This window comes from Eleginops maclovinus, chromosome 12 (genome assembly GCF_036324505.1).
Source record: "Eleginops maclovinus isolate JMC-PN-2008 ecotype Puerto Natales chromosome 12, JC_Emac_rtc_rv5, whole genome shotgun sequence".
Lineage (NCBI taxonomy): Eukaryota > Metazoa > Chordata > Actinopteri > Perciformes > Eleginopidae > Eleginops > Eleginops maclovinus.
This window is the reverse complement of record NC_086360.1, coordinates 22,602,150-22,624,303: the sequence shown is the minus strand read 5'-3', so window position 1 is coordinate 22,624,303 and position 22,154 is coordinate 22,602,150. Positions and strand designations below refer to the sequence as shown.

General features: G+C 41.4%; 1 protein-coding gene across 9 annotated transcripts; it reads right to left on the bottom strand.

Annotated features, from left to right (window-relative positions):
• Nucleotides 1-28: 28 nt before the first annotated feature.
• Nucleotides 29-21,484, bottom strand: acacb (acetyl-CoA carboxylase beta). 9 transcript variants are annotated; one of them, XM_063896732.1, is made up of 54 exons: nt 21,445-21,484; nt 19,078-19,652; nt 16,004-16,136; nt 15,751-15,889; nt 15,447-15,556; nt 14,480-14,561; nt 14,297-14,395; nt 14,089-14,198; nt 13,856-13,966; nt 13,564-13,773; nt 13,302-13,472; nt 12,980-13,141; nt 12,734-12,897; nt 12,332-12,482; nt 12,135-12,238; nt 11,969-12,050; nt 11,741-11,886; nt 11,512-11,662; nt 11,293-11,427; nt 11,048-11,194; nt 10,362-10,550; nt 10,167-10,267; nt 9,971-10,059; nt 9,764-9,888; nt 9,569-9,682; nt 9,244-9,357; nt 9,067-9,156; nt 8,869-8,987; nt 8,462-8,485; nt 7,769-7,909; nt 7,567-7,666; nt 7,357-7,464; nt 7,208-7,264; nt 6,883-6,924; nt 6,573-6,788; nt 6,276-6,431; nt 5,943-6,146; nt 5,645-5,800; nt 5,442-5,564; nt 5,087-5,356; nt 4,857-4,954; nt 4,376-4,496; nt 4,177-4,287; nt 3,940-4,083; nt 3,735-3,855; nt 3,557-3,653; nt 3,385-3,475; nt 3,160-3,295; nt 2,915-3,092; nt 2,695-2,807; nt 2,418-2,572; nt 1,864-2,034; nt 1,510-1,643; nt 29-1,088 (listed from the first exon to the last, which is right to left on the bottom strand). In XM_063896732.1, exons 2-54 carry the CDS (start codon nt 19,629-19,631, stop codon nt 962-964), a joined length of 7,296 nt encoding a protein of 2,431 aa, XP_063752802.1. In that variant the 5' UTR covers nt 19,632-19,652; nt 21,445-21,484; the 3' UTR covers nt 29-961. The 9 variants fall into 9 exon arrangements, 2 of the variants coding, with proteins under 2 accessions (XP_063752802.1, XP_063752800.1); XR_010166935.1 differs by lacking the exons at nt 29-1,088; nt 1,510-1,643; nt 1,864-2,034; nt 2,418-2,572 and having other exon boundaries at nt 2,753-2,807; nt 3,385-3,480; XR_010166936.1 differs by lacking the exons at nt 29-1,088; nt 1,510-1,643; nt 1,864-2,034; nt 2,418-2,572; nt 21,445-21,484 and adding an exon at nt 21,069-21,267 and having other exon boundaries at nt 2,753-2,807; nt 3,385-3,480.
• Between the last annotated feature and the right edge of the window lie 670 nt (nt 21,485-22,154).

Sequence of the window (22,154 nt, the reverse complement as noted above, 5' to 3'; positions counted from 1 at the left end):
AATAAAAGAAGTTTGTTTTGCCAAAAAATATATGAATGACATTTATTAACAAACAGTCTTTAGCAGATCACACAGAGGAGAGTTCATATACATTCAGTCGAAATGTAAAGGCTGATATTTTTGATCAGAGGGGAGGTAAATTAAGCCATCACTTGAAGGCCCATTTTGGCAATTAATGTACAACCTGAGTCTGGAGAATTACTGCATTGTATCGGAGAAACATCAACAAAAATGAAAGAAAAGCTCATAATTATAACATGCAGTGTGGCAGTGTCTCCTAACATTCATATCATAGCACACACAACACTCCAGCATAAATACAAATAAACAGACTGAAAATGACAATAAAACGATGGAAATAATAATACTTATAAGCGGTTTTAGTTGCTAAATGTGCATTTCTGTGTCACAATACTGCTAAAAATGTTCATATTTTCAGTGAATTCAGAAATCAAATCAAATCAAATCAATTCATTTCATTTTTTTTTTCAATTGAAAATCTTACAAAAAAAACATTAGATGTTGAAAACAAATTCAGTGTTTATTAAACATTCTCTATTTAATACGTTTAATGGAACCAACGGCACTTCACTTGCACAGATCTGGCTTCATTAAACTGAACGAGGCACATTTAACACTGACAAACTAATATGTGCAAATACAGCCCGGTGAAATGTTCACTACAGTCGTGATCCAGAAAGTTCCCGGACCGAGCAGCTGAAATTACTGACCGCTTACGTCAAGTGTGGAAGACAAAGAGTGGCACGGATAACCATGTCCCTGCAACGTAGCCATTCAACCGCATTGTATACAGCAGAGTATTGTAGTGGTTGTGTGAGGAATAAGTCACTTTGTGTGCGTTACTGCAAATAAATGCCCTGACGTTTGCTTTTACAATACAACCAACTAAAATATATTGTTTTGTTCTTATCAATAATGAAACCTGATAAAGGTTCTCAGCTTAACTGGTGCTGGCGCTGTCCATAGTTGCGAGCAGATGCGAGAGCTTGGCCCGGTGGGATGGAGTGATGATCTGGCTCATGTGGATGATGCAGTCCATGGCTACGTCAGGGTTGGCCTGCACCAGGCTGGAACACAAGAGGAACATAATAACACAAACTTAAAGCTTAAAGAAAGTGAAACGTGTGAGAATCTTTACATGCAGAGGGAGGGAATTTAGTGTTTTCACAGTTGTGAGCCTTATAATATATCCTTATTCAATATTAGATTACCTTGCCAAGACCAGCATGTGTCTCAAACGCTACTATATGGGAAAGATTAAGATCTCTGGACAACTCTGGAGTTCAATTCCTCAGGCCGTGTTTGCTACATATGACCAACCTGATGAGCGATTGGGACTCTCTTGGCAAGTCTTCATTTATTTATGTCTAAAATGTAGCTCTGTGTTGAATCTAAATTCAAGATTTGCTTGAATGTGAAATAGGCTATTTTGCATTGATAAGATTATAACAATGAAAAAAGCCCACATCAATAGGTTTGTCTTCATACCTGCGGATGTGTTTCAAAGTGTTTTCTTTTTTCAGGTACTTGATGTTCTCTCTTATTCCTGAAGTGCCTTCCTCGTTGGTCAAATGCTTCTCAAGCCACTCGACCACTGTTTGGTTATTGTCCCAGAGGTAGGCCTGGAGAAGCAGAAAGCAGCACCTTTAAAACTCTAATCAGTTCTACCAACAAAAGCTCAAAAACAAAATGATAAAAATGCTATGCCGGGCACAGGCAAAAACTGACAGTGGATTCATGTACAAGCTTACAGTATAGGTATGTATGCTTCACAGTGATAGAAAGATATTGACCTATTAGCCGAACTTCAGCTGACAGAAGTCTCCGACTGATTTAACATACCATGACTGTTCCTTCTGTTTCAACAAACCAGCGCCGCAGCATGGACTGCATGTGTCCGTCGCTCAGGTCCTGGTTGGCCTGCAGGATCTCACGCTTCACCACCTGCTCCAGCAGCAGCCGACGCAGACGCCAGTAGAAGAAGGTCCGCACATTCTTCCAGTCCAAAATATCCTGTCAGGAGTGTCCACGGGAAACAGAATTATAAAAAGCAGCAACCTTATCTTTTTACATGTTCTGTATTTAATGAAGTGTTGTAAGGTAACTAAGTACACTTACTCAAGTACAGCTTTGATAACACTTGAATGCCTCAACTATTATAATCCAAACATTTAATATAGATTATCCTGAAATGGGCCGATCTGCATAATGAGTACTTTTACCCTTCGTACTTTAAATATATTTTGATGCCAATACGTTTGTACATTTACTTGAGTAACATTTTGAAGGCAGGACTTTTACTTGTAACTGAGTATCCCTACACTCTGGTACTTCTACTTTTACTTAAGTACAAGATCTGAATTCTTCTCCCACCCCTGATCTAATGTTACACTCACTGTGATGACACCCTTCTCCTGCATCCTCCCCGGGGTGTCATGGAGATCAGCAAACTGCACTGCCACCTGGTGGTAGATGGGCAACAGGAACTCCTCTCTGGCTTTGAGCTTTGAGTCCAGCTCTTTGCTCTGTTTGTCAGACAGCTCTGGAGAAGCTGATGAGAAGAGAGCGAATGAGTGACTTGCAAGTGAGGTGTGGAAATATCAGTTGTATGGGAATTAAATAGATACATTTAATTCAAGTTGTTCAGTGACTCAAGAAAGAAGTAGCCCTTACCAAGCTGCTCAACCAGACTAGCATAAACTGGATCAAGTCTTTTCATGGTCTTCAGCAGGTCTTTCCTCCTGAATTTGATCTCCACTGTACCTTCAGCCTCCAGCACACCACCTCTGAAGAAAGCACAACAGCAAGACAACAGAAACTGGTTACTGTCACACACACTTGTTGCTTAGGTTGGTAAAGAAACCATTCAAATAAACAGGACTGCCTCATGTACCTGCTCTCCCTGTCTGCATACAGCTCCATACACAGTGGGTTTATGGTGGGATCTATCACAACCCAGGACCCTCCCCTCAGCTCAGCGTGCGGTGGGATGTAAACTAGTACCGGCTGATGGAAACAACGCAGAGCGTCCACGATGTAGGCCCCAAACTTCAGTATCTGGTCGTACATGTCTGGGAGTAAAATAGATCAAATACAATTCCCAAATGTTCTTTGCAAAGTTTTAAATTCATCCTATACCTTTCATTCCACCAGAGAAGCCCCTCCAGTTGGCGAACACCATGAGAGGCAGACCCTCACGGTTGAAGTCACAAATAGCTTGAGCCGTTTTAAAAGCTGAATCTGGAAACCACACCTGGCCGGCCTGCTGCAGAACCTGACATCAACACACAGACAACAGGAGCATAGTTGAAGAGCTGTGATGTTATGTGTTTAAATCATAAAATGTGGGGGAAAGTTACTCACTTTAGATTCTGAATCCAGGTTGGCTGGATCTGCTGGGACGGTGAACTCAACGGTGCGAGTTTCAACAGCGATGACACCAAGTGGATTCCTCCTAACCTGTTAGCATGAAATTTAGTTATTTAATGATTTAGGTGTAATACAGTGCGTTTGTATTCAGAGTTAACCCACTTACCTCGCTCTGCCCACTACCACCGTCTGAGCCCAAGACTCCATGATCTCCATGAAAGAGCCATGGTCGAAAAATCCACTCTGCCAGGCCCCTCTCACCGCTGATGAAGCAGACAAAAAGCAAATTAACCAGACTGATATACTGAACACTATCAAGCTTTAAATCATGTCCCAGCACTCACTTGGGTGAGGTCTCCCCGCCAGCATACAGCGCGGGTCGTACGGTGCTTTGGTCGGAGTGTATTCTATCTCTCGGTCTACTGAATCTGTAGTCGATATCACGGGCACAGGGGAGTGTTTGTTCTGGAGGAGAGATCAAGAGTTAGTTGGGTTACTTTTCAACACCCAAAAACCACAATACATGGACTTTCACACATTCAGCAAAACCTTTGGCATATAGGAGAGCCACTTGAGGATGGTGAAGACGCCCTCAAAGTCATCCGGCACGGTGTTGTGCGTCACTCCATTATTGTGCATGATCTGGATCCCTCCCAGCTGGTTGTTGGAGGTATAAACGTCTCGGCCCAGAACCTACAAAGAAACAAAGACTTTTATCTTTTCTGTCAACCCCTCTAGATTTAAATACTTTCTCTTCAACAATAAACATTTCCTAAACGAACTGACCTTGTTAAGAGCACTTGCTCCAGTCAGGATAATGTGAGAGTTTTCCACCTGAATCACTCTCTGTCCCAAACGGACCAGATAGGCTCCGATTCCAATAGCACGACACGTCACCTGCAAGAGAATACCCGAGTCAGGAAAAATGTTCCAAAGGATCACATGGGTGTCTCTTACTCGAGAGAAATTAGATCCACATTCTCACCATGCTGATTGTAATAATCTCCTCATAGGCCTGAGAGGACTCTCCTGCAATGGTGCCAGAACCTCGCAGGTTCTCCACCCCGAGACCGTCGTCCTTCCCGATGACGTCTGTGATGATGTACCTGTAAACAGATGAGAACAGTGATGAAGACATAGAAGAAGCTAGTCTCTTTTTAACAGAATCAGAGCGCTACAGAAAGTGACATATCAGATAAAAGGCAAGAAATAATAAAGAAGCAAACATGTTAAATATAGAGAAAGATGAACAAATAAAACATACACAATGATTATGGTTATTGCTCAGTAGAATTGCCAGAAAAAGTGTATGACTTGCACAATACATTACAGGTGTATTGCGCAAGATCTCAACAGTCTGTATTGTGTGACGGTCTACCAAGCGCCATTGAGGATGTCCAGCAGACTCCAGAAAATACGTTGAATTAAATCCTTCATGGAAACAAACAACCAATGATTTATGATACCTGGACTCTCCACCTTCCTCTACATGGTGGCAGTGGACAGCGTTGGTGGAGCTGATGCGTGTGTAGTCCTGTGGTGTCAGGTAAAGGTACTTGAAACCCTGCAGAGAAATGGAAATATCTTAATAAGAAACGTCAAACCTGATACACAGTAAATACTGCTTCAGTTTTCCCATTGGTCATTCCCTCAACTACTTTATAACAGGGTGTATTTCAAAGGTTTCATGGGTCACCTTGTAGGGGTCAGAGGGGTCAACCCAGGCCACCTGGAACATGTGTTTGATCTCGTCAGCGAGGCCGATGCGTGCTCCACTGTTGGCTGCGATGTAAATGCGGGGGATGCCCTCGGCCCGAGCCAGCTCAGACGCCTTGAGGAACAGCTGGTCTTCTTGAGGACCAAATGAGCCGATCATGTGAGTGATGTCGTTGCAGATGACGATGATAACTCTGCCCTGTGGGTACTCCGGAGTCTTCATATTCATCCTGAAGGCAACCATTCCCACCTGATGAAGGATGGTTACAGTAATGATCAGCATCATCACACTGAGAGAGCATGATCTGACCTACATGCTTTTAAAAGCTTCTTACATCATTGTCTCCAGGCAGGCGATTCATCTGCCCAAGTTGGCCTTGAGGGTCCAGAACCAGCTCGGTGCACATCAGCACGTCTTTAGGGCATTTTCCCCCCGGGCCCCACAGCTTGAATAATGCCTGAAGGGAGATTTCCAGCAATAATCAGACACCTTGAACTTCAAAAAGTAAATAAACCTAGTATGGTACGTTAGCAGTACCTGTCGGAACATCTCAGGGAAGTCATAGACGTATGTTGTCCCCAGAGTTTGAGCCTGGAAGCGCTTGGCCTGCAGCAGGTCTTTGGTCACATAGGGAGTGTTGATCAGCATGCCATGCAGGGGACCCTGTTTATCTCCATAGGACTGGAACATGATCTGAAAGGAGGAGTTAGGGATTTATTTGACAATGAAGATGCAAACATAATACAATTACACAGAAAAAACCCACCTCATCTTTTAGTTCATTTGTATTTTAACCAGAAGCTTGAATTAGGTGACCCCAGTCAGCTGTACTTACCTGTCCAGAACTGGGGTTGGTGACCTCATTGTACAGGCTGATGTCCAAGTAATAGCCAGACTCATTGGTAAGAAACAGGCGGACGGGAATGGCGTCCCCGGTTGTAGTCAAACGGATGTTGATCTTCAGCTCGGCCTGCAGGACTCGCAGCTTCCAGAGACGGCTGCCATAGCGCATCACCATGGAACGCACAGACTCCTCTATCTGGTGTTTGCAAAAAAAAGAGGAAATGGATGTTAAAAAGACCACTGATAAATAAATATACTTATCAAAAAATGAAACGTAAAAGTAAACATAAAAAGAGATAGTAGCGTATAGTTGCTAGACACTGACTTTGGAGGGGTCCATAATGACAGTAGGGACGAAGTTGAGGAAGATGTGGTTGCAGTCTGTGCGGATGCTGGTGTTACTGAAGGCCACCTCCAACTCATCCATGGCCTCCAACAGAAGACGTTCACCCTCATTTTGAAGGTATTCAAAGGAGGCTTCCTGTTTGTGGATAAGAATGGATTTCGAATCACATATTAAACATACCACCAACAAAATACATTTTATTTTACCTTTTGAAAAACAATATAAAAGACCTGACAGGTACTCAGAATCAATAAGCTGTACTTTCCAGCTGCTTACCTTTGTGATGAGATCTGAGTGGCGGATAATGGCTCGTATGAAGTAGCGGTGGTCCGTGACTTCAGCCCCCTCCTGAACACGAGCAGCGCCGAGGTACAGCTGCATCTTGTGGTTGGCACAGGGAACGGCCTTCAGGTAGAAGTTCCTCATGCGGTTGAGCTCCAGCTGAAAGGCTAAAGCCGGCTCCAGGTTACGGTAAATACGATCCTCCAGGAACTGACGACACAGATTGGAGGGTCATCATCTCCTCGGACGGCATCATATCAACTCAATAACTGCACTCGGATGATCACGTCTACTTAAAACTTACCCCGTCTCGAGCTCTGAAAGTGAAGAACTTGGGAAATTCTCTCTGTTGAAATGAAATATCAAAATAATGATAATCAGAAAGCGTATTTTCAGAGACAAATGTAAATGTTGAGAGCCGTTATACTGTCAGCTATTGTGAGGCAGCAACTAAATCATATTTTAGTTATAAAAAAGTATATATCCTTTGTTGTTTTTCAGGGTTTGGGTGAATTATAATCAAGAAACATTTCTGATTATAGCCATAAATAAAATATAAATGATTATATTTTTATGATACAGTAATAAACCCAATGACATTGGTAATTAAATGATTGTTGTTGAATTACCTTCTGTGCGATCAAAAATGTGATTCTCCTGATTCCATATTCAAAGAGGACAGATCTCTGTAAAACAACAACACATTTTTTTTAAGTAATTAAATAAAAACAAACAATATCTCACTTTAAACAACAGTCCTGTGTTAAAGCTGGCTGACCTTTGAATGGGCAAAGGCAGTGAAGGTTGTAACCAAGGCATCGTCATCTTCAGTGTCTGCATTTTTTATGGACACATTAATGATGTGGATTGGGTTTTCCCTCGTGTTCTGTAGGGGATGGAGTAGAGATCTTATTTGCTGTAACAACACAGATAAAAACAGCCCCTTTTATTGAAAAATGTGTCATCCTTACACACCCACAGCACTCACCCCGGAGTTCATCTCCTCAAAGAGGCTGGAGCAGGACTCTGTGAATGGGGCACTCTCTGAGATTGGCTCTGCAAAGCTGGAGAGAACTTCATCAAAGTTCCTGAACAAAACAAAAAAACACCTCAACAGGGAGAACATTTTACACTCCTGGACCAGTAATTAATAGTGGCAAAAAGAAGATTATAATCAAGTAAAAACTGACCTTTTAAATTCCTCAAAACACTGGAAAGCCACCATGGCTCCCATGCGCTGGCAGGGTGGAGACAAGGCTCCCTCCAGGAAAAGTTCACTGCTCTGCCGCCTCATTTTAAAGATGCTTGATCCACTCACTGGCACGGGAATCCTGAGGACAGCAAGGCAGGACCACAGACTGATCAGATTTTTGACACAAAGAGAAGTTTGCTTTAGAAAAAAACACTGAACAGTAAGAGTACAAATACTGAACAAAGAGCAATTAAAGCAAGAGTGGATTTTCTAACCGTATTTATTTGATAAAAAATAAGTATGATCACCCTCATATTCCATTAAAATTACATACTATTGATAGGCTTATTTCAAGTACTGAATTGCAAGGGATTACAAATGTTTATCGAGCAATTGTTCTGATGCTGGAGGATACATTTCAGTCAACGAAGTGTGATGTTTTTAAGAGGAAGGTAGAAAAAATGAAAGATGAACCTCTCAAAAAGCTCAGCATTGCTAAGCAACAAAAAAGAGAAATATGTGGAAAAGATCAGCTTTTAAGTGACTGAAAAAGGACTTGTTAGAGGAGTCCTTTAGCAAAGGTTTCTGGATTCAGAGGACAGGAAGAAAGAAGCAACACATTCTGCATGCATTGCTGAGAGACATACACACGATCAGGTGTTTTGGCTGGTTGGGAGGAGCTTTACTCTACCTGTTCAGAGTAGGGCTGCTCCCTCTGAAATCAGATGATTGACAAGTGAATAATAGCAGTGGATGATCAAACGGTACCTCTACCTCCAGGCATTACGATTAGATTAAAGCTTTTGAGATGCTGTGCCCGTTGATTAGCGCACTCTTCATTCAGTTAGCCATAAGCAGTTAGAGCTGCATTTTACAGGCTCTCCACCTGCACCACTGGGTACAGGATTATATTTATCCCCAGGTTTATCAGGCCAATGTCAAACAGAAGACTAGAGATAGCTAGAGGAAAATTAAAGAAGGCATTGTACCACCTAGATTCATTAATAAACAGTCACAAAGGGAGGTATTACTCTATTCCAAATCTGTTTATTGAAATCCTGCACCAGTGGTGTTGTGTTTACTGCATTAAAACTTTACCTGTTGGGATGTGATGACGGCAGCATAAACTGGAAGTCTACAGCACATGTACCATCCTGCAGCTGGTGATGCTGGATGCTGTTCAGCTCATAGGCGATGTAAGCTCTGCGCACATACACCTGAATATCAAGATAGAACAATTGAGTTAAGGAATAAAAACACATAGGGAAGGAAAGGAAGACATGACTCTGAGCGTACCTCCAAGGCAGCCATGCAGACAACTTGATTGGAGTGATAGAAGAAATTGGGCAGCACATCGAAAATGGAGGTTTCGGAGAGAATGAGTTTCTGTGTCAAAGAAAAACCAATATTAATTAGATATTAAAGCTGCTGAAGATGTTTAATGACAGTAACATTTCTCCACATAATGCTAACCTTCAAGTTCTCTGGACAAAACTGGTGGCCGTACATATCAATGGCTGACAGGAAGATTGACTCCACCTGGTTGTGTCTCAGTTCGTATGATGGTAAATGGGAGGCAATCAAGACCTAGGAGACAATTACAAACACAATAACAGGTCTGTACAGAGGATAAAACATTTACATTTAAAACAAATCTGATGTACTCAAAAATATCATTTGAATCCAACTTGAGGTGTCCTGTTTGCCAGATCACCTTGACTAAACAATGTACAGTATTTTCACATTCAGAGTAGTTTTTATCTCCCACTTAACAGGCAGTATTTTTGTAGATTTTTACCTGTCTTGCTCTCAAAGCCACCTTTGAGTTCTCCATCTTGCTAAGCTGCGTTAGCTCGTTCAGAATGGCCATCAGCTCGTCAGCTAGCATGGGATCCCGTCCACACAGCTGGTCCTACACAGTGTTCAAAGTGTCTTTTACTTAGCGTTCAGTGTCGGAGGACTCATTTATGCATGTGAAGTGTTGAAGCCTTACAATGAGCATTGTGACCAGGAGGTTCTTCTTGAAGACCTGGGCATGAGAGAAGATGTACTCCAGCACAGGACTCATGTCAGGTTTGTGCTGCTCCCTCAGGTTGATAACACACTTGTCATAGTGAGCTGTTGTGAGTACAGTGACATCAGTGATGACAAACAAACCACAGTTATTTAATTAGATGCTGCATCTAGAGTTTGGTGTCACCTTGCTGAAACTGCATCTCTACTTGCAGGTATCGCTTCAGCAGGTCGAGAACCACAGACTTCATGTAACCACGAATCCCACTGCGATACCTGAATAAGACATATTCAAAACGAGTCAATCAATACAATATGTTTTTTTTATTTTATGTATTACTTCTGTACAATCTGCATCTGAAAATAAAGAGGATAAAGCAAACCTCTGAACCAACTGAACAATACTCTGAGTGTTCATGAAGAACACTTCTCTGTCGGCCTTCCTCTGTAGCGTTGCTGCATGGCTGTCTAGAATATTCGCAATCTGGATAAAATAGAAAAAAAATCATCAGATTAATTAAATCAACACCGGTAATTAAATGTATTTAAAGAACTTGAACAGCTGCAACATCTCTCACTCGTTGGCTAGGGAACTGGCAGAGGACAGAGGTGATGTTGCTGGCGTACTGGGCCATGACTTTACGGATATCTTTCTCCACGCTGGCGGGAATCCGGCTCGCCAAGCTGGTCATGATCTCCTGCAGCTCGAGCAGCGGCAGCGAGGGGTCCCTTAAAGTCTTCATCAGAGAAGCCACCCACAGTTTCAGCTGCAGACAGGGACAAAAAAAAAGAAACGAAAACAAGCCCTTAGTACAGTTGAACTTACGCACCAGCACTTGGTCTTTCTTGTTTGATGTGAATATGTCAGAATTTTCTTGTTGTCCTCAGTTTGAATCTGTATGCTTTATTGCACTTATTGTACATCGATAAAAGTTTCAGTTAAATGCTATGTAATGTAACAAGCACATATGATTAATAAAACTGATTATAATTTATGGGTAAAGTTCACCTGAAAATGGAAACTCAATTGGAAACTCAACAGCGACAGTCTCTTCCAGAAATCATTTAGTTTTTTCCGCAAAATTTTTTTTTTTGAACAACACAAGCTGTGTGCCATCTAGTTCCTTATATTCCAGAGAAGGCAGACACCTCTACGGTCAGTTTCACAAAATAATCTACATTGATAAATAGCATTACAGGTAAAGGAGAAAGTATTTTGCAGTATGGGGGAATTTTCTCTAGAGGCAGAAAGCCTGCGGTTTACCTTTGAGCTGAAGAACGGCTCTTCCAGGCAGTAGCCGTCCATGACTTTAATCAAGTTTTCGAGCACACAGTGAAACACCTGGTGAAGCTTTTCCCCAACAATGGGCAGTGGTTGCTGGGGTGGCAGTATGGCTGTGTTGAGCTCCACCTATGAGAGGAGGTTAAAGCAGGAAAGATTATATTAAAACATGATCAGTGAAGGAGAACAAATTGAGCACTTTTAATTCACTTTTTGGATTATTTTACCCGGTGTATACTGCTGGGGTCATCAAGGTCTAAACGTGCCACGACGCAGCCCTGCTGGAGAACCGCTCCAGGTCTCTTTACAAAGTTGACACCACCAGACTGATGCACGGTCAACGTCATGACCATCTTCATCACCTGAAACCACAGATCAAACAGCATGTCAATAAATATGTCAACAACAGACTAAAAGTAACTTGACCTAAAAGCTGTTTCATTTACCTCAATCTCTGCATAGATCTGTCCAGCACAAACGTGACCGCCGTCATCGACCATGTACTGCAGCAGTTTCCCAGCAGAGGGCGCCCTCAGCACCGTGGGATCCTTCTCCTTCTCAAACACACAAGTCTTGTTGCCAACAGTGATGCGGTAGCTGTAGGGATAAAATATTAAAAATATAGTAAAACAAACAATCGAAAAACAATCTAGATAAAGAGAGAGGAACTCTTGCCTGTCTACTTCCTCCTTCATGTAGGTGATGTGGCTGCTGCCGTCGTAGCACAGCAGGAGGCCGCCATCATTAAGCCTGTGGACATCAATCTCTATGTTGGAGCAGTTCATCATGATGACATACGTAGTTGGGGATTGGCGAGAAACCTGCAGGCAGAAGAAGGAATGATATATTGATTAAAAGGTTAAGAGCTCAACAAGGAACGTATAAAGGGAATAGAGCAGATACCTTGAGGCAGAACTTGACTCCTTCATATATTAAGTCCACATTGACAGAGTTGAGGAGACTGGCTGCAGGAAGTACTTGCCCTCTGAAGACGCAGCAGTTTTTATAGGTCAGTGATATAAATATACAGCTTTGGAAAAACGTAATAAGGGAGAAAGAGTCTACTGACCTTTCCAGGGAATGCAGGTAGTCAGACATGCTCTTTCTGAAGCTAGTGTCAGCAACATGTAGTCCCCCACAAACAATACCCAGCATGGTATCTGGTCTCTCCGCCTGTAAGAGGAGTAAGAGGCTTTATTAAACAGACAAACTACACAAAACTGAGTCTTTGGACGTGTTATGTTTTGTAGCTCTTCAGTCTCCTACCTGCACTTTCTCTGCAATTAGGTGATCCAGCCAGCCGGTGTCAATGTCATTGTTTCTGAAGCTTTCTGTCTCCAGTAACTTAATGAGGTATTCAACAGTGGTCCTGAAGTCACCTCGGATGGACAGCTCCTTCATAGCCACCACCATGTTCCTGAAGCACAGGGCAAATATGACACCTGATAAACATATGTATTCTATGAGTTGAAATAAAACGCCCCCAAAAAATGTTAAGAATCAAACCTGAATTGCATTAGCTGTATTTTGCCCTAATGTCTCCAGATCTTTGCATTCTTACCAGTGTTTTATTACATAATGGGCATTTTCAATATCTGGGCATTACTGGCTGTGCCTCAAAAGCAACACCAGATATCTCAGCATGACTGAACAAAGGAAGAGGCTTACGAAATGGCTTCTTCGCGGTTCTCGCCCCAGGAGAAACAGTGTCCAAACTGGGAGTCTGCAAATTCATGCAGGCCTCCAGTCGCCCCCACGCTGAAATATCCCCAGACATTTTTACTGCTGCGGAAGTTCAGCTCCTGCACAGTGCCAGAGCTGGGCTTGAACCCCTGAGAGAGAGCACAGCGATAGGAAGTCAGTGGTGCAAGTCAAAAGAACAAAACCAAACGTGTTGATGAAATGTAGCTGTACCTCATCAGGGTTCTCACTAGTGATGCGTGCAGCTATGACGTGACCTCTTGGACTTGGCATGCACTCTGGATTCTCAAGGTTAATGATGGTGTCGGCCCAGGGACTTTCTCCATAAAGCAAGCGGATGTCCTTGATTCTATGGATGGGGATGCCCATCGCTATCTGTGAGAGAAGAAAAGAAACACAGAGTTAAAAGGAACAATTGGATCTTTGGCTATATCATTCTACAACCAATATGGCACCTGGTAGACCACCACACATATATTAGCAAGAGGATGACTAATTTGTTCTCAGTTTTATGATTTTTCCACCTCTTATTTACCTGAAGCTGGGCAGCCGGCAGGTTAACATCTCCAATCATCTCCGTGCAGGGATGTTCCACCTGCAGACGAGGATTCAGCTCCAGGAAATGGAAACTCCCGTCTTCAGAGAAAAGATATTCCACAGTGCCTGCACTCACATATCCCACCATCTTGGCCAGACACACAGCATACTGGGCCAGAAAGAGGAGACCAGATGTCAAGGCTCAACCAGAGGAGTTAATAAAGGTTGGATAATAAAAGCAAGCAGTGACAAAAACTGACCCGTTCCATTTGCTCAAATGTTGAGTGAGAGGCTATAGTAGCAGGAGCCTCCTCTATGATCTTCTGGTGCCTTCTCTGGATGGAGCAGTCTCGTCCAAACAGAGAGATGGCATTTCCATACTCGTCCGCCAGTATCTGAACCTCGAGGTGTCTGGCGTGCTGAGCCAGCTGCATGACGAAGATGGGCGAGCCGGGTACCTCTGTCTGAACCTGCAGTCAGAAACACAACCCTTTAGATGATGGACTGCATTAAATTCAACTGAATAAAAAGGTGGTATAAATGAAATCAAACCTGTCTAAAGAGACTCGGAAAATCCTCAGAATTTTCTACTTTCCGGATACCTTTTCCACCTCCACCCTCAGAGGCCTTGATAACAATCGGATAACCAATTCTCTCCGCCCCCTGCAGAGAAACATCACATCAAATATGACTGAGCAAAATATATTTGCAAGGAGATAATCATTTGAGGGGAAGAAAAGCGAATTTGAAGTATTCAGTATGACGATTTCACTTAATATGCTTACCTTCATCCCATCGTCTACATCAAGAACACAGCCCTTTGAGTAGATATCCGGAGGAACGCTGATAACATTTCCCAGAAAATTGTCTTCCTCTTCCCAGTCCACTTTCAGACCTGAGAGCACCAAGACACCGAAGAAGGAGAACATAAAAACACTGAGGAAATAGTGTTGGTATATATTTTGTGAGACAGTGTGGGAGGAAAAGCATCACCTGATCCGCTCCACGGTAGTGTGGGAATGCCAGCACTCTGAGCCACGATGGAAGAAGCCACTTTATCCCCGAGGGCCCACATGGCCTTACTGGATGGCCCTGAGAGAAACACAGTCAGTTAACAATAAGATCTGACTCCGGTGCTAATAAATACCTTTAAAAAATGATTGAACTAGATTTTACCTAAAAAGGATATCCCTGCTTTGTCCAACAGCTCAGGCAGTTTGGGATTTTCTGACGCATGACCCCAGCCAGCCCACACAGCCTGTTATAGGTGATACATAGAGTTTTTTTACTGACAGATCAAAGACGAAGAGGTTACAGGCAAGAAAGAACACTGGGCCTCATTCACCAATACCTTGTTTCAAACTAAAAACAAGTATCCGCGAGGAGAGACATGTCAAAAGGCCTTTATTATAGTGTCTTCGTTATTCAAGACCCAACATCTGTTTACCACTTTATCAGGAAGCTTTTGAATGATTTAGCTACAATACAGGCTTTTAATATTTCCTTCCACATGGTTACTTGTTATTCAATTTTGGAGCGTGTGGATCACATTCCTTCTTATCCTGTTTTTGTGGCTGTTTTTCAAACCCACCAAACACATCATTCCTCTAAGGTTAAGTGTACAGAGCAACCAGCTATCTCTTATTGATCTTCAAAAGTAAGCGTTACACTTTTTCTTAAGAATCTCGCAGAATAAAAACACAAGGAATCCCAAAGTCCTCATAAATAGAAAGCATGTGCCACTTGATTTAAATTAGCTCAAGGAAATGCCCTGCCAATCGCCATAAAATGTCATGGGGTTGCGGGGCCGTGTGCACACACAGATGTTGAGAAGAAAGTCTTTTCAAATAAGACACATGGGATTATTTTTGCTTGCTTAGTGTATATTTAGACGGTCAATCTAAAGAAAAGTATTTTGAATTATGCATATTTTTGTAATACTTAATTTTACGATTTGTAGGATTGAAGAGAATATATGAATAATACGTTTTTTCCCCAAACATGTTTTCTCTTAAATATGTTTAAGTGTGGTCTTGAGAATTAGTAGATTATATCCTTACCCAATAACAAACGCTAAAATAGATAAATACCACAGATCAGCATACCAGACAGGTGCTGTTTTAGGGTAAAAGGTAAAGAGTACCTGCACTGGGATTCTTTTGGCAATGTCCACTATCAGCTCTACATTGGCGTAGTTGTTATTGTTGGGTCCACCAGGTACAGGCACATAATGGTCTGCCATTTTGATATATTCTAAAAGAGAAAAAGAGCAGCATGTAAAAATATATTCTGACAACTATTTAATCTGTACAGGCTTTCAGGGAATCACTCCAATAAAACTTTGGTTAGACGTAAGATAACGACACACTGTCTAGTGTCTTTTCTGTCAGCCTCACCCAGATAACTTCTGGGTAATAAAATCTGATAAGTATCAAGAGCTCACTGACCTGCATTAGCTTTCAAGTCTTCAGGGGTGACCATGACAACAAAACGAATGGTCCTCTCATTGCGAAACATTTCATAGGACCAGCGGCGGATAGAGCGCATGCATTTGACTGCAGCTATACCGTTGTTAGCAATCAGCACCTGTAACAGAAAAGAGAAACCACTTGACTAGCCTTAAAAAAAACACAGAAATGCTGCAATGTTGATGATGCAAGGATTGCAGTGCAGTCAGAAAACACAGGATGGACTTCTTACTTTTTCAATGACACGGTTGCCACCAAATCGGGTGACAAACTCAGCAGGAGAGGCCACGGTGAAGTCCCTCTGAAGATCCATCTTTCTGTAGTTACGTCCTTTTTTCACCAAGTGAAGACCAGACATGCTAGGCCTGGAGGGAAAAGCTCATGATTAGTTGCATTCTAGTCTGCATATTAGCTGCAACATTTATGAAATAATCCAGGAAGAAGCGGGCTCTGTTATGTCAGCAGGAAGAAAACAACAGCCCCCAGTGCTCTTCAGTCATGGTGCTAAACAGCTACGTAACAGTGTGAGTCGAAGACTGGGAACACACTATACTGTATGACTATAAAACAACAGGAGAGCAACAGTATTGAATAAAGTCCAAGTCAAAGTTCAGTCTTTCCTCGACAAAGGCACACTACGGATATTTATTTTTGAACTTATCTCCAAATTGAACCTTAAAACACTGCTCTTTAGAAAAACAACTCAGGGGTCAGCACTGTCGCGGTGACCCTTTTTATCTGATGGTCTCTAATAATCAGAGACAATAAAAGGCAACGTTTGCTTCTTCTTTAAATGTCTGATTATTTGTGATTAACAATGTGAAGTCAAAACTCATTATCAGATTTTATTTGGGATCGAGTTGATTCACGGTGGTTTGATTTGTGTTAACCTACAGCCTCCTTATTTAATGTGATTTTATCAACGTTCACCTTCCAGAGTCCACGACCAATAAAATGGGTCACCAAAGTCATTTTGCACCATGTATGTTGAGTTGTTGGAGGAGCACGCGACATAAGATTTTCATTGCCAACATATACGCTGTATCTGCTGTGCATATGACAAATAAAACCTTGAAACCTTGAAACTTGAATCATTTAATCACATAAAAAACACCTCATGCATTTTGCAGGCATCACAAGCTGCATTGTTACAAAATAGATCTAATCAGATTTACGGTTCGATGGCAGATTTACCGTTTGACTGTTGAACTTTACTTCACTTTCATTTAATTGCTCAAAGTCCTTTATGACATAAACCCCACCAGAATGTCAAAGAACACAATAAGAGAGATTTTTAAATAGTGCCTTACAATAGAACGAAAGCAGCTTATTCATATTTTACAATACACAATTTATAATTGCACATACCATGATTATCAGCCGGCTCGCACCATTCCAAAGTCTCTTTGCGATTGCAACACAAGAAACTTCATTGAAATGATATCCCATGTAGAGATATCACTGAGAAATCACCTGTGAATGTGGAGGGGGAGTGTAATTCTGTATGAGCCAGTGTGAACTTTAAACTATTTATCTCCTCCGTTTTCAGGACTTGAGGCAAGAATTCATTCACTAAAACAATGGTTAGCCTTTTTTGGACTTATTCTACTTGTTTATTTATCACTCGACTGCTAGGCAAGTAAGTCACTGCGGTCTGTTTCACACTTCCCTACAGGGTACGCACTGTCGGAGTGTTTTTACTTTATTTCCTCAAACATATGTGTGCCAAAACAAGCCCTGTTCAGTTACATAACAGCACGGCAACGCGAGAGACCCTCATGTCTCCAGAACTTGCTGAAGTATCAATTCTGCTATCATACAAAGTAATTATTATTTCTGCTGATGTGAGCATGTAGTGGCTGTGCACAGAATAAACACTGCAGCTAAAGTATCGGATTACAAACAGAATCTAACTTTTAAAAAGCACCTACCTTCCGAGATAAGGGAACAAGTTAAAACCCTGCCAGCTGTTCTCCTCCATATACGGCCTGCTTTACAGTCCTTTATTAGTGAAACTAGCTTTCAAAATGTAAGACCAAAACAAGAAACTCTGCAAAGTGTTTCCTCTCATCTGCTCCCTCCCTTCTCCCCTCCCACATTTACAGCCTTGTATTCTACGGATCTCCTTTGACTGATTACAGGTTCCTTTTTCTAAAAGAAAATAGGGGCAAGACCAAAAGTTTCCATTTCTCTTCAATAAAAAAAAGAAAGAAAGCATCTACAGTAGTATCCAGGTAAAATGAGAGGTCACATATTTTAGACATGAAGGGGCTCAAACCTAGCATGCTTGTACAAATAAATTGCTTAATGTCCTTTTAAAATTTTTCAAAAGTGCATCTTCTTCTGCTGCAAGAGTTCAAACTGCAGGACGGTGTTTCGGCTGAGATTTGGGGGACTCTTACCTCGCTCCCCTTCATGATGATTCCATGCACACATAGCGTCATGCATTAGGATAAATCCGTCCAAGCATGTCGGGTTGAGCATGAAGCTACGTGCACCAAACAGCCCTTCAAAGCCACGATCAACTGATATGATTCATATCATGTACCGATGCTGGGCATAAAAATAACCCTCCAACATGCAGATTGTAAATAAAAAAGATAAAAATAAAACAAAGTTGTTGACGATCGGGAAGTGTTTTTGTTTGCTGTGTTGTGCCCTAGAGTCCCACCACAGTTTTCAAAGTCATTTAGTACGGGCTCTTGTTCCAATAATAGAGCCGAGAGGGTTTCGCATGCAGTCAGGTGATAACACACAGCTTGTGGAGACAGGGCAAGTGCATAAAAGCACGTCACCTATGTGGCCTTATGTTGTAACCCACACATGTTAGGAAAATACATCCAACACAACTAAACAATCACCCTTCTTATACAAGTCCTTCCTAATATTTGAGTGAGATGCTTCCATGTTGACGTCACATGTCAGAGTTGCTACCTACAGACAAGGGTTCAACCTGTGAGTAGTCACATGATTGCATACAGTACACAGCATTTAATTTCACATTTAACTGTTCTATTTTACTTGCATACAGTTAATTTCTCCTGCATTACTTCTCTCTGACTATTTTATTCCTACTCTGTCTCTTGTTGCTTATTTTTATGTGTTATATTTATGTTGCATTGCTGGAGGAGCCTGTGATTGAAGCTTTTCATTGCATATCGAAGGCTATATATGGGTTATGGTTAGCTATATATCTACAGCTGTTCAGATGACAATAAAACCCTTTGAACCTTTGGTGATGGGAGAAATGAAAACATGCCTGACTCCGGAAAGTTGACAATAACTTAAATAGAAACACAGTCTTACTTCATGCCTGAGGAGTTGGGCAGAGGCGCTGCAGAGGACACCACCACAGGAAAGGGTTTTGGGGCGGGGGGCTGGGGCTGAGCTGCACCGCTGGGAGGTTTGGAGACAATAGGTTCCTCGTCTGAAGAGTTATCCTCCGACGCTCCGAGGATGAACTTGAGGCGTTCCCTCACCTCGGGCTCAGAGCTGACCATTGGCACTTTGGGTTTGAAAGGTTTCCGGGTGTTCGGTCGCAATGATGGCTTTTCTGAATTATCCTCAGAGGACGCCTGCTGAGCTGTCACTGTTTCAACTTCAAGACCTGAAGAGCCACTGCTACTGTCTGCCTGAGGACTGCTATCCCCATTTTGTGTTGCTGCTGTAGGAACTGTTGAAAGGGCATGTTCTCCCGAATGAGGGGATTGTGGAGCAGGCTTATCCTCCTCTGCTGCAAGCGGACCACAGCCAGGCGGAGATTCCTCTCCTTTCACGGGCATCGCTACCGTCTTGATATTAATCCTCCACAGAAACAATAGTATCCATACGACTAATCCCAAGACTGCGAACGGCAGCATTCACAGACAATCCTTCTTCGACTGCAACAAGAACAAGATGGATATTATAAGAGATGTTTAATGAAAAAAGAATAATCAAACAATAGGTTATCGTAAGACCCACCTTCAAAAATGAAGTATATTAATTCATTAAAAAAAACTACTATTGTTTGAGTCTGTTTTTGTGTTAATGCCAGTACTTTTAAATAATATAATACAATTAATAAACTTCTTTTATAGCACCTTTCAGAACATAGTTACAAAGTGATTTCACATAAAAATACACAGAGAGCAAGTTAACTAAACAACAGCCTCTAAACATAAAAACACGGAGTCAAACAGATAGAAAATAATACAAATAAAAACACATAGATTAAGAATAAATGGAAAATAAAACAAACAAACAATATTGTCTAATATTGGCAACAAATACGTGAAGGATTACAAATGAGAGACTTGTGTTCTTTGTCAAAAATAAAGAACCCTTTCTACCCGTGTAGCATTTCTGTCTGTGCACTATTCTTGTCCAAAGACATTTCTTTCGAGTTGATCGGAGGTCAGAAGTCTGTTAGGACAGGGTCATGCTGGGTATTTTGAGATAAGATTCACAGGTAAGACTCAACTTCAAAACACAAACAGCAAAACAAGTAGAAAAAAACACTTTGGTACTTGGCTTTAATTCCTTAAATCCAACAAATCAAGACACTTAGAAGTTTAACTACAACAGCAGGGCCTGGTAGGCTACATTTCCCCAGCAGTGCCCAGTAAACAGCCTGCCTGAAACAGCTGCAGTGAGAGCAGCTTTTTATGGAGTAAAGGTCAACACTGAGGGAATGAAGTGTGAAGAGGGGGACGCATAAACAACAACACAAACAACACTAATGAGCATTTGAAGAAACAAATTTAAGGAACACGTAAGAATATACAACTATGATATCCGGGTGAAACCAATATGGATTCCTCATGTTAGTTTGAGTCTGTATCTCTAATGAAGATATGTTAATATGATTTTCATTCATTCAACAGGAGCATTCAGTAAAGAGACAAGGAGGCATTTGTCCTCTGGAGCCACTCCAGAAACAAAGGAAGGGTAGAGACATCACTTTTTCTCCACAACAATAAAAGCTTTTAGATTTATCTATGGGTTATATTTATAAAAATCCCTTTCAAAGATGCATTTAGAAGGCATTAAAACCCCAATCAGTGACAATTTAAAATAAGTAAGTTGTTGTTAAATACTAAACGAGGATACATGAAGTGAAAGTGTGGTAACTTAAGCTCCATGGTGACCTCAACCGATAGTCAAATGTAAACAAAATGCCAGAATAAACTTGGCTTATCACCTGCAAACTGAGCAGAACACATACCGGTGCACTGTGTTTTTCTCACAGGAAATCATGAACTTGTACGTGACAGAAATAAGACTCAAACAGGATGTTCAAGCAAGTCATTACTCACTGAAAAACTGTCCTTCAAACTTTCCCATTGTTTTGCTCAGCAGGAAAAGAAACATGTCTTTTAAAGATCACACACGATTAAAATGTGTGTCAGCAAAATAAACAACACATACTACGTATTTAAGTAAACATTTGAAAAGGTATTTAGTGGTAAACACATGTGATTTCGTTATTGTTGTTGTTGTTTCTGCAGCAAGGCTATCGAGTTAGCTGCGACTCAACCACTTCATTCTGCAGACATATGTCATTACTTCAGACAACTCGAAATCCTTTTATATCAAACCATCAAATACACTGAATTGAGCCGCACGGCTGTAAATAGTTGTACGGTTTGAATTATCTTTATGACAGCAGCAGGAAATGTCACAGCCACTCACCAGCAGTCTCTCTCCCTCCTCCTCCTCCTCGCAGTTGGATAGTAAACATGTGCAGGAGGATTTCAAGCCCCGCCCAGGACAAAAAGGAACACTCCGAAGATCGTGTATTGATTAGATGTTTGAGTCTGTCGTTAAAAAAAATATAGCTGTAAAGAGTTTTATTAGTCTGCGAAAAGAAGGCAGTATCTGAGATTTCTCCTGCGTTCAATTTAATTTAAATCAACAAAACAGTGAGGTGAATAGCTGAATATATAGAATAATATAATAGAAACAAATTACTATAATAATATATATAGTATTAAAATATTTGTTTTATAAACACAACAATGAAAGACAAACTAAAACAATACAACAGACAATATACCTTCAAGATACCAAAGGAAAATCTACTGATGATACAAAATAAATGCAATTAATGTGTGATAGTAAGGATTTTCATATTTTTCAATTTTTGCCATTCGTGTAAAAAGAACATCATTTTTACAACAACAACAACAGTAGGTCATCTTGAGTAACCATTTTATGATTTCTATCTCATATCATTTTATTTTTGATCTTAGGTTTCACTGTATATCAAATGAAAGCAGAGTTCAGAAGTGTGGCGGTGTTGTGGTGGGGAACTTCCTCAGACTGGGAAGCGGTGCAGGTTTTTCTGTCTGAGTGAGTCGTGTTTTAATAAACGATCTTTGTTCTGGTTCCTCTCTGCTGTT